The sequence below is a fragment of the Saccostrea cucullata genome, unplaced genomic scaffold, assembly GCF_032062105.1.
Source record: "Saccostrea cucullata isolate Sc308-1 unplaced genomic scaffold, CSIRO_AGI_Scuc_v1 ctg811, whole genome shotgun sequence".
NCBI lineage: Eukaryota > Metazoa > Mollusca > Bivalvia > Ostreida > Ostreidae > Saccostrea > Saccostrea cuccullata.
In genome coordinates, this window is record NW_026922183.1 from 1 (window position 1) to 13,225 (window position 13,225).

At 32.8% G+C, this 13,225-nt stretch overlaps 1 protein-coding gene across 1 annotated transcript; it reads right to left on the reverse strand.

Moving 5' to 3' along the window:
* Window positions 1-718: 718 nt before the first annotated feature.
* LOC134261331 (multiple epidermal growth factor-like domains protein 10) lies at window positions 719-12,690 on the reverse strand. Its single transcript, XM_062743769.1, has 7 exons — window positions 12,571-12,690; window positions 11,447-11,537; window positions 4,528-4,662; window positions 4,135-4,275; window positions 2,323-2,420; window positions 1,236-1,345; window positions 719-956 (listed from the first exon to the last, which is right to left on the reverse strand). The coding sequence occupies exons 1-7, from the start codon at window positions 12,688-12,690 to the stop codon at window positions 719-721; spliced, it is 933 nt and encodes a 310-aa protein (XP_062599753.1).
* Window positions 12,691-13,225: the final 535 nt, after the last annotated feature.

Below are 13,225 nucleotides of genomic sequence, written 5' to 3' on the forward strand. Positions count from 1 at the left end.
TACACATTGATGTCGGCTTTTTTTTATTCAATGACATTAAATTTCATCAAAAAAAACTTTAAATTTCATTGTTTCTTGTTTGAATATTTAGGTGTTGACTACTGAAAATATATAGCAGGTAGGCAATGGTGTTATAACTTACACTAATAACTTTATCCAAGTGTTGTTATTCCCCGGGAAAGAACAATAAGTTAATGAAGGATAACTCATGATATTTAATTTTGCTAATCCGATTTAACTCCAATAAGTTAAACACTATTAATTTTTATATCCAATCATCAAATTAAAAAAATGAAGTGTTCAGAATGAAAATAATATTCCTATAGTGCATTTATACATGTATCTCAAACTTTGACTTAGATGTGGTAAAAGGAAATATATGATTGTACTAAAATAAAGATTTCAATGAATTTTCGTCCCATGGGGATCCGGGTTAGAATAAGTCCTCAGTACCCCCTTGCTTGTCGTAAAAGGCGACTAAATGGGACGTTCCTTCGGATGAGACCGTATAAACCGAGGCCTTGTGTCACAGCAGGTGTAACACGATAAAGATCCCTCCGTGCTCAAAGGCCGTAAGTGCCGAGCATAGGCCTAAATTCCCAGCCCTTCACTGGCAATGGTGAAGTCTCGATATCAGAGAGGGACGTTAAACAGTATACAATCAATCAATCAATGAATTTTCAATGAATAAAATGAAGTAAAGTTAGATCCTTCAACATCACTTTAATGTTTCCGAGCAATATGAAAATGATGACTTATTCCACCAATTTCCTGGTATTCTGCCTTTTTTTTCACATTTGTTGCAGATCACTGTCTCCGATTCAAGTTCACCCAGCTCATAATATCCACCATTGTCCTCAATCTTGTTATAGATTTCTATGGTTGCTGTTACATTGTCTATGAAAACTTGTGTAGATATATTTTGATGACCATTATGTCCTTTCCTTACTCTACTTCTATAAACGAATAAAAAAAATAATCTGGAAACAAGTTTATAGGATTTAAATTGTTTCTTTTTCGTTTTGTTAAATTCCCTACTCTTATTTCTATAAATTAAGTGATAAAAAAAGATCGGCAATTATTTCCTTTCTACAATATTTTATGACTTTTAGATAGTAGCCTTTTCTTAATGTAGTAATCAAGACTTATACCATGTAAACAAACAATAATGAAGTGATCTTAACACATCCAAAAAGATATTATCATTCATCAATATTCCCTCTTAATATTTTTACCTTTTGCTTACTATAACAAATATAACAACAGTCACGGTAACAAAGATGGCTGCCGAGGCTCCACCAATAATATATGCAATATTGATTCCATGTGGATCTGGGGCACCCACCTGCACAAGGTATGAAAACCAGTTTAGTCATTCGAAAGAAAACACAACTGATTCATAAACTTAGTTGTCTTCTTTACAAATTAACCAAATTAGTATCATGATAATTATTGTAAAGATTTGCCACAGAACCAATGCTTGTCGGCGGTTGGAAAAGAAGAATACATTTTAAAACTATTTAGAATGAAGAAAAACAATGTTATACCCCACCACCCCCCTAGATAATTCATTGCTTTTCAGTAAAAACAAAACTTCAAAAATTATAAAAAAGCAATATTTTATATTGAATATTATACAAATGGAATGCAAAACAAGGGTTGTCTCGTAAAATTGTGGACAAATTTTCTTGCGTGAAAAATAATATATACTTGTATTATTTTGTAGTCGGTTCATTGCGTGCATTATTTTTACATACATATGCAACCAATATCCGCGGGACAACCCTTGTACATGTAGTACAAGAATATACTTATATATCATCTGAAAAGACGATACGTGTTAGTGAAACAACGCGAAGATACATCTAATCATCCGGGCTTAAAGCTGAACACTACTCGTAAATAGGCATAGTCCGTCATATTTCCCGTTCTTCAACGCTCTCCCTACAACTCCTATATAAGGAGCAGATCGCTAGTCAATGTATTTTACTATAGAGATCCGACGAGTGCAGACGTACATCTAACAAAGCGTGTTTCTCAATATCGATGAAATTATCAATTTTTACGTATTTTCCAAAACAGGACAAAAGTGTCATGGAAAATACAGGTCAATACATTATTTACAAACAGAAAATGCACATGAAAACAAGAAGTAAACGCAAAAAATCTAAGACCACGATAGGAGTACTACATGTCAGCCATGAGTTTTGAGTGTGCAATCGGGTGTAACGAAAGCGAACGGTTTATATACCCGTCTGACAGTGCCTATTTATGAGAAGTGTTCAGCTTTAAATCAGTTCAACTTGATTTTATTCTACTCACCAATAAACATGCGTCTGCCGTGATATCACATGTTCCATTAAAACAGTCTGTATTGCATGTTTTATTGCAGTTGTATCCAGACATTTCCAAAACACACCCTAAATTAGAAAGAAAAGTGTCGCCTTTTTTATCATAAAGGGGACATCTTAAGGTATAGGATTGGATTTTAGTTATAAAATAACAACGTCTTTGTCATGTAATCTCTTGCAAATCACAATGAAATGACAAGGTTTCAACCAAAATGTAAACAACGTAATAGCTATGAATTAACATCCATGGGAAAATTTAAAAAAAAAATATTTATACATGTGCCTTATTTTGGAACACTTATGAATAGATTCTTTAGCAGATCCAGGCCTCTAAAGAGGAATTTCCCAAAGTTTCAATGAAAAACGTTTTCTTTTTATTGGATATTTATATCCTAATGCTTAAAGATTTTTTCTTAGAATTTTCATTTTCCGACTTGGATTAATCGATACTACCAAGAATTATCCTTCATAAATCATTGGTTCACTGAATATAAGTTATCAAAGTTTAGAAGTCCAAAATTTCAGTAGACCCAAGTCATTAAGATCGAAATCCAGTGAACATCGTCAGACTATTGTAAGAGAACTTTTATTCCCGACGACTTTATTTCGCGATTTACCGGGAATAAACTAGTTCGCAACAATTAATTTTCGAGATCTAGCCGTTTTGGAACTGTTTTTAATAGGAAAAGAGACTTTAAGAAATATTCCCGATGACAAGGCTCTTGTGAACCGCGCAAAAAAAATTATCGCAATAAGATAATAATAGGTTTACAGTATTGTATTGGTGCTAGATCGATTATGACGTCATCATCAATTTCAATTTTCTTTTTCCTGTACTTTACAGCTGTGAGAGAAATATGTAGAGTACACGGTATTTTTGTTGAATTCAATTTGGAAATATGAAAAGTAATTAGATACCTATGATATCATTTTAAAGAGGAATCCCAAAACACACAAACCGGTCACAGTAGCCTAGTGGTAGAGCGTTAGCTTCGTGATCGGGAGGCCCGGGTTCGATTCTCGTTCGCGGTGCCGCGTCATACCTAAGACGTAAACAAAGGTAGTGACTGTTCCTTCGCCAAGCGCTCGGCACTAGAAGTGAAAGTCACGGGTCTTTCGGATATGACTTTAAAAACATAGGTCCCGTGTCACTGTAGGCGCTGGCATGAAAAAGAACCCTCACTGCTCAATGGCCCTGAGTGCCGAGTATAGGTTTAAATTTGAAGCCCTTCACTGCCATACGGTGACATCTTCATATGAATGAAAAATTCTTGAGAGGGACGTTAAACAATATAAAATCAATAAAAACACAAAAAGAACCATTTTGTGAGAGACTGTTATAAATCTGGATACATTTCCTTTGTCTTACCTTGAAAAGAGTTTAATTTTTATGACTTGCTTTTTTAATGATTCCTTAAAAATGACAGTTTTAAGAATGATTTTATATCTTGTTTATCTAAAAATTATGTCTCGAAGAAACTTACTTGACCAAGCTAAATTTATATAGCATCATGTAAGGAATATATTTCTGAAACCTGTCGGAACTTTTTATTTACCAGACTATAACAATGCTGCATTTCAAAATGTTTTTCTTGTGCAGATGATGGCCTCATTGTCTTAGATTGTAATTACACCTGGCTGACATGCATTGCAATATTCAGTTAATAGTTAAGAAAAGTAAGTTCTTTTTTCTATTTTTTTTAGATAAAGTGCGATTTAATGGTATTTAATTATTTGAGTCTAAATTTGTTAAAGGTGTAAATAACAAAGTTCATTTATTTACTTTTGTCACATCTAATTCCTTTCCATCCTGACTGACATCCACCATGACATTCTCCTGTCGCTCTGTTACATCTACCAGGGACCCTACAGTTGATGCTACATGTATCCTGGCAATTGTAACCATACCGTTTGACAGGACATTCTAGAAGTAAAAAAGAGTTGAAAAAATACATAACATAGATTCACAAAATAATTTTTACTTATTAAACCATCAAAATCTCACCCCAACATTTCTTCCATAAACAATTGAAATTATTGAATCAATATCTCATATTGTTTACAGCTATCAATCTATTATTTAATCAAAGATACTCGATCCATGCGATCATTTCACATGATAACAATAAATAGGATGTTTGGCATAAGCCATGACTGACATCAAAATTACACATACCTTCGGTACATTTATCCACTTTAAATCCTATTTCACATCCCTTTAAGCACGTCCCGTCAATATGATGGCATTGACCAAAATTCAAGCACCATCCACAGGACTGATTACAGTGTAAACTGTACAACCATTCACATTCTACAAGATTAAATACTTAATTGTTATCAAACATCGAGGCAACGGATTAAATCACGGTGTATAGGCATAACGGACCCTTTCCGCTGAAACGGACCCTTTCAGCAGAATTAACGGATACTTTCTGCCAAATTTGTCTTCGACAAAAATTAGTTCATTTAGAGAAAGGAAATGGTTAGTGAATGTAATTTTGCTTCCACGGAATATCAGCGATATTGATATACCTTAGTAAGCTATTGTTTATTGCCATGCACTTACCAATTTAGCTCATGAAACGTTTTAATTTGATCAAACAAGCCATCGCGCAGACAAAGGTCCCTTCAAATGTAGATTTTTGCGTTAAATCGTTTATATTATAATATGAATTGAATATTGGTGTATTCTTGTGAATATAAGAATCCCAGCAATGCTTATGAAACATGAAGCATTGCAGTAATTTTAATAAAAGTGGGTCTTGAATTATTTGTTAAAGAAACGGCCCCTTTCTGACACACGCATTTTCCGGCACCTGACCTTCTCAGATGCTATTCAGTTTTAAAAGCTATCATTTGAAAAATTATCGCACACATTACTAATTAGACTATTTATTTACAACTTTATTTGACTTGTCAAAAATCTATTACATATCCAGAGAAGGAAGTTCTGGAACCAAACTATACTTTCTATTCTTGCATTGTTTTGTTTGACTTTGAGGAAAGTGAAACATGCGCTTTTGACCTGTAATTTTTTTTTATAAGGACATAGTGTCCACTTTTCCGAGAATAGTCTTTTACTGTAAATTTGTTTATTATGTAAAGTTTCACCTCATGGATGCTTCTCCCTCTCATGTTTGCTGCTCTGGGTTATTCACGTGCAAATTTGAAAACGTGAAAGAAAAAAAAGGTACCGAAAATTCTCAACTCAGAAAATCGTTGATAAGATCCTGTTTATGAAGAACACATTGATGAAAAATATTTTGCCAACATCAGATTTTATTTTATGTACAGTCATATTAAAAAAAACCTACTTCATATCCAGCTAGGGTATGTGTCATTGTTTTTAGGGGGGGTATAAAAAAATAGATTAATAATCATTATGTAAGATAACTAATATAAAGAAGAGGATATACATGCAAAGAATGATAATAAAGTAAAAATAAAAACCAAAGGAAAAAAACCAAAACTTCAAAAACTTGCATCTTTGAAAAAATTAAGGGGGGGGGGTGTAGGATAAATTTTGAATATATTAACGTAAAAAGTAAAAAAAAAACAAAAAAAAACACACTCCACCCCACGCTACACTGTATATGTACTATGCCAAGTGTACTTTGGATCAACATACAACATTTCATACTAAAAAATGTAAATTTAGTTGTTTATTATTTTTTTTTTTTGGGGGGGGGGGGTCGAGTGTGAATTTAATATTTGATACCGTCTTTTATCCTTAAAATGTCATGAAATGCGAGACAAAGGTGTATCGCTAAATATTAATTTATTTCCTAATAGAGCTATCTTTTAATAGTGTTATTTCAAATTGTATATCTTGAAAATGAACATTTCTTGCCACCTTCAAAATAATGTTTTCTTACCTTCTTCCGACTCAAAATAAAAAAAAGGTGGATAGGTATAGGTGAGAAAAGCATTCTTAGAAATTTTCGATTTCAATGCCTAATTTCTTAAATCTATTTACCAGATTACATAAAAAGCTATACTTCGATTTTCTGGAAGATAAAAAGGGCCTGAGTTGAATTAAATTTAGTCAGTTGACCGGGAGAGGCATCTTCGCCAGCCAAAGGTTTCTGATACGCTACTCCCTTATGAGGAGAGAAACCCTTGGCTAGCGAAGATCTGGGAGAGCAAACAATTTCTAAAGCTGGCCACAGTAATTGATAATTATATGAGTGGAAACATACATGTATATATAAAGTAACATCATTTGTATATATACATGATTATACATTTTAATTTTATAGAAAGAAAAATGAAATTCGCATTAAATGATTCAATTTACATATCTTAATACAAATAATCAAGAATATAGTCTGTGAAATCTAACGAGTATTAATTATTTATCTACAAATTTATCTTGAACAGATATCATCGATTCTGATAGTGTTTGAGTTATATCGGGGGTATAATATTACTTTTTATATCCAATTTGTCAGTAGACCTGTTGTTAAAATAAAAATTTATCAATGTACTTTCATATGGAGTAACTGTCCAGAGATTTGGGATTCGATCAGGACGATAAAACATAGAAACTTACGTTTAATAAGCAATGAGCTGAAAGTGCCCTTTTCCAAATCATAAAGTGTCCGTTTCTTTAAAACTTCGTAAAAAAGTACTTTTTTAAAATTTAAAACAGAGTGTAGATAAAAACATCAAAACGCACAAATATTGAAATCTTTAACTCTAAATAATATGCCCATATGCTACTTGTAACACTGCCAATTTATTCACAAAATTCTGTCCAAATGACTTTTCAATATTGATGAACCACTGATGTGCGACAGAAAAAAATGTTATTTAGAGGCTATCTCCGTAAAATGAAATTAAAAATGACTTTCACGACCAAGATCAACGTCAGCCACATTCCGTGGAATGTATAATTTACTGGTTTGTCAAAGATTTAAGTTTCAAAACACATGAATTCTTGAACATGTGTTGGTTCGAGGGTAGTTTCATCGGAAATTGTCCGTTGCTTCTATCGGAAAATATCCGTTTCAACGAAAAGGGTCCGTTATGCCTATACACCGTGTAAATAGCAACAGGATTTATACTGTATTACCTGGATTTGGACAGTTTACGCTTTATAAACCACAAAGTAATTTATATAAAAAAAATAAGCTTAAACTATAGCTGCTCCAACCCCTGTGTGAATTTCCTCAGTTGAAAATGACAGTAAAAAAGACGGTAAAATCAAGCTAAAGAAAAGCATTTTCTTTTTTAAAAAAGTACTGTAAATTAATAAATGCGTGTTAATCCACGAAAGAAAAACTGGTACCTGCAATGTATCTTTGTTTGTAAGGATTCCTATGAAGTTTCGGAATCCAATATATATAAGGTAGTTCAAATTCATTTTGGCTCTGTGGTATATTAAAAGTATTCAAAACTGACAGGTGATTTTGAAGAATTTCTTCTTTAGAAAGAGAAGTATATGTATAAGTAGGATTACCACTTGTAGAATTAAATCCAAGTTCTTCTAGAATGCAATTTATATAATGAGCCTTACAAACGAAGACAATGTTGTTACCTGCTTTGTCGGCAGGAACCAGTACGTACTGATCGTGTAATCTATCTAATTCTTTTTTTCACTTCTGGTTTATTGAACACAGAAGGATAGATGGTTTTCATTTTGCCCCTTAATCTTTTAATACGTAACTTTAACATGGATCTTATACATTTAATCCATTCTGACAAGGTGTCAATGTCTTCTTTTTCATATCTAGCCCATCGTCTGGCGTAATTTTCAACAGAATCCATAATATTTATGAAATTTCGACGCCAGTTGAAGGATCGGGGTTCCCTATATTTAGGACCTTTTAAAATAAGTGATCTAAAGTCCTCATTACGAGCTATTTTTACGTCACCTGTAATAACGTGTCCAGCAGGACTATAGTTATAGGGCGAAGAAGAACATGAACACGAAAGGGGATTATTTTTCAGATAGTCGATATCCAGGCCATGTAAAGTGTTTTTGTAATTGAAAAGTTTGGAAGCAATGGTCGATGTATATTTGTAGGAAATACAAGGCGTAGTCTTTAACTTGAAATATGGTGGAATACAAGACTGGACCCTTTTGTGATTAAGAATATTACTTATATTAACCGCGTCAATTCCTTTATTGGCATATTGAAGTTTAAGGAAAAGACGGATTGTTTTAGCTGCATTTTCTTCCGTGAAACGTGCGGGTTTAAAAAGCCTATGATGTGCAATATCCATAATCACAGAACCGAGCCTATATTCAGGTGTCGAGGAATCTAAATTTGGATGTTCCTTGGTCTTTTCAAGAAGACTATTTAAAAGTTTCAAAGGGACAGAGTAAAGTTTGGTTCGAATATGATGTAGACCTAACTGTTGATTTACATAAGGTAGTAATGAATCAAGAGAGACGTCGTGTATTGCAGGTTTATTGTATGAACGATGTCCATGACTACGCTTACGTCTCTGAGTATTGTTAAAAAGTCCCATCACATTTACATTATTACACTACGGGCTTGTAAGATTTCCAACACTATCGACATTGTCATTACATCCATAAGGAGAGGCTGTCCCTAGTTTCCTAATCCAAAAATCTTCACGTTGTCTACGGAAAGGTGTACTCAACGACGGACTATTTGTGTGGTGATAAATCTTTTCCAGAATTCTAACTTTCATTGATAAAATAGAATGATCAGGCGAATTAAAATGTTTATATAAAAGCTGCTGACCACCATGATTTATTTGAAATCGATGACCTGATATTCTTTTGTTAAGCGATCCCTTGGTTTCACCGACATAAATAAGTCCACACAGATTACATTCTATTCCACAGACAACATAAGAAGATTTGCAGTTCAGATTTTCCCAAGTTTTGGTATAGAAGCTTTGTCCAGTAAGATTACTGGTGAAAGAAGTGTCAGTTATCAAAATGTCACAGGTTTTACAGTTTCGCACAGAACATTTTGAAACCGAAGACATTGGGTCGGAAAAGGAATCATCCAATATATTTGTAATAGAAACTTTACACTCTTTCAATTTGGGATATGATGTATTGGTTTTATACCAAAACTGGGAATCTGAAGACTGTACATATGACATATGTTTAATATCCCTGAGGATAATCCGAGGGGCACCAAATGAACTCCTTAAGTCTGTGTCCCTTATAGACTCAAATGAGTGACGCCTTTTTATACTGGGCGGCGCGCCTGCCAGTATCATTTCGTTATTATGTGTACTCATGCATGAATAAGTACCGAACGACAAGTATCCTCGGGGACAAATTGTCCACCAGCAGAGATACATGTTCGGTGGTTAAAAGAAGGATATGGAAATAACAAACAGTATTCAATCTCAACGTCCATTAAACAAATATACAAAATAAGAGCAGAGCAAACACGGACCTCCGAAACATCAGAGGGATCAGGTGCCATGGAGGAGTATAATACATACGATCGTTATAAGTGGCTTTATTTGAAATTATAAAGGAAGAGATGAACGTTCAAAAACTACTTTATTTTCGCTTAAAACTTGGTCAAGAGTACTTCTAAGAAAATTAAAAAAAAAAAATCGGTTTAAGTGAGAAAATCTACCTAAACCTCATTTTATTCAACTGATAAATAATTTCATAGTGCCATTAAATTATGTAATCAGCAATTGAATTATTCTGCATTAGCAAAAAGGGAACAATTATATCATTAAAAGCTAAATAATCAAAATGTCATGCTGCACGGGAAATTGGTTAGCACGAAAAGGAATGAAAGCAATTGAGGTCAATAACAATGCCTTTTTACCTCTTTAGAAAATATTATACAAATATGGACTCAATGAAGGTCAATATGCATTTATAATGACCCAGGGTGACAGATATTGACCGAAGATACATGGAGTATATCGACCGTGGGCGCTAGCCCGAGGTGGATATACTCCATGTATCTGAGGTCAATATCTGTCACCCTGGGTCATTATAAATGAATATTGACCGTGCATTGAGGCCATATTTATTATATTATAAAAATAATTTTTTCCCAATTTTTTCAATACAATGTTTATCTCCTAATGCTCACAGAGATAGTATAAACCATAAATAAGTTGAATTTAAATATTTAAGAATTTTTGGAATGTTACTCAGAGAAACTTGTTTTCTTTTGGTAATAAATTTTAACCCATAACATAATCATAATGCAAAATATCTATCTCCGAGTAACACAGAGTCCCCCCCTCCCCGACTTAGAATCGCACTCGTTTACACTTGCAGAAGAAATTATATACACAGACAAACTATAAATACCTATGCCTTCTATGATAAGATGCAATAATACATGACATACTCGTCTTTATTTTCTTCGTTTCCTTTAACGCGTATAAATAGCGTCAAAACTGCTCGCCGAGTGGAAAAAACGAATTCAACAATGAAATGATATGTGCTAAGTATTCCCGAAAAATGTTCACAGATATCCTTGTAATTGTTTTGTATTCTCAGCCTCAAATTCTTCACTATATCTTTTAAAATTTTCCTCACCTACAACTTGCAAACTTCTATGTTTGTCTAAAGCGAAAGTGAAAACGAGGCAGCTCGTGCGAGTCATTATTCACGTTCAGCGGTCGTTATTAAAAAATAATTACTTCGTATTGACCAATCAGATTACCGGATTTCACAAAGTTATATAATATAACCTAATAATTACCTAATATCTTATAATATTTTCTTGTCTGGCATTTCCCAGTCATAAAATTGAATAATTATCTAAATAATTATCTAAATTAAAAGCCTTTCAATGTATATATGTCAATAAATATAAAGTTGAAATATCGAAGAAAGTGTTTTTAACATTTATTTTCTGTTTATTTTTTAGAAAAAAACAAAAACAATGTAAAGACTGTATTTTCTAGCCATTTTTTTCCGAAGTTTCAGTCGGTACGAATAGCAGATAGTTGAGGTACTTTCTTGTATTAATGTTGGTTTTCACTGTATTAACTTTTTTTCTGAATTATTTAAAAAACATCGTCCACACCCCATTCAATATTATCCGTTCTGTAATAGATAGTTATATGATGTATCCTGAGCACGCCTCCTAGATCCACTCACCAGGTGACGTTAAGTTTTTTACTGTCAGATATTGTGCATTGCCCTCCACCAGCCGACCGGTTTGTAAACAATCCGTCCAGAGTCTTATCCGCTCCCCATGAAAACTCATCATCCTGAAAAACGGATACTCATATGAAGCAATTTTACCTAAAGCAAGGTTGTCTGTAAATAGAGTAATATATTCATGTGCTGCTTTATGCATTCATTTTGGTAAAAAAAATTCAAAGGATGTCTCTTTGAAATATTTTTCAAAATGTTTGTAAAATTTTTTGGACCAAATGTAATACTACAAAAATCTTTTTTTTTATTATGATTTCGAAAACAAGTCTAAAACTTAGATTGCTTAGACATATTCTTATCATGTAACTTTATAAAATAATGAAAAATGAAACACGAACTTCCGGTATATCACTTCTATGTAAAAGAAATGAAAGGTTAATGTTTGGATAATACATAAATCTTAACTCCTTCGATAACGATAGCATAGGAGTTCTATTTTGTTGGTAGTGGTGTTTAGAGATTTTCACAATGTTATCCATGTAATTTATTTGTTTTTTTTTAGTTCTATAAAATGTATTTGTTTCTCTGTTTATTTGGCAGTGATGAATATGTTTTCATTCGGGAGGAGAAAATAATTTCATAATTGTTAGAACGAAAAAGTATACACATGTACATGTACTCATTCAATACAAAATATGTTTAAGAGCTGATAAAATCTGAAACCAAAAGATTAAATGTCTTTTTTTTTTATAATTTGTTAATATTTTCTAAAGATTTTTTTGTATATGTTTGGTAATAATTCATATATGACTCCCGCTGATTTTTTTTTATTTAGTTCACAATGTTTCGGAAAATAAACATATTTCTTTAAATAGAACTATTATACTCAAATATATATTTCAACTTTCAAAAAAGTCAATTCTTATCTATTTTTCTATTCAAGTAAGGAGATCGATTGTTTATATTATCATCTAAACAAACTGTTGTGAAATTTAGTGAATAAAAGTTGGCCTGCTTAATGCATTTAAAAAATTATTATATCATTATTAACACGCTGAACTGACTACGGATTTCTTTGGATTTTCACAGCAATGAAATTGGTACACTGTGGTGTAACTGGACAGATAGGGATGCTCTCTCCTTTACGGCACCTGATTCCGCATCTGGTGTAATGGAGGTATGTGTTTGTTCTTTTCCATTTTTATAGGTTCGATGAACTTCTGAGCTTAAATGCATAAAAGCTAAATTACTGTTTGCCCTCGTCATATTTAATATTTGCAACATATTGAAATGAAGCTAGATTATTGCCTGTAGCTTAAGAGATAATTTGTGCACAAAAATTGTTTAGTAAACCGTTGTTCCAAGATTGCATTGTAATTATTGAAAAACAGTATGTATACTCCAGATTCATTAAATGGTATAGCAAGATTTCTTGACAAAATTGTCATCAATAATTTGCTCGTATTTTGTCTTTTTGACATTTTACACGTAAACGCGTGTATTTTACGGTTACAGTATCGATATCTTAGAATACCATAATAGGAAAAGGTGAGTGACCCCAGATTTTAAATGAAAGAAAAAAAGGGAGAGTACAGCCAGCAAATGTCTCTGCTTAAAGGCTTCCTAAAGAATTTAGTGCAAATTATTCCTTTTTCTTTTAGAGGTGAAGTACAAAAATTGTTGTACATGTATATATTTTTGCCGTCTTTAAATTTAAAAATCATCTTCTTCGAAATAAGATGAATACGCTTAAGCTTTTTAATATCAGTGCCTTGGCGAGGGGATAAAAACACACCACAAT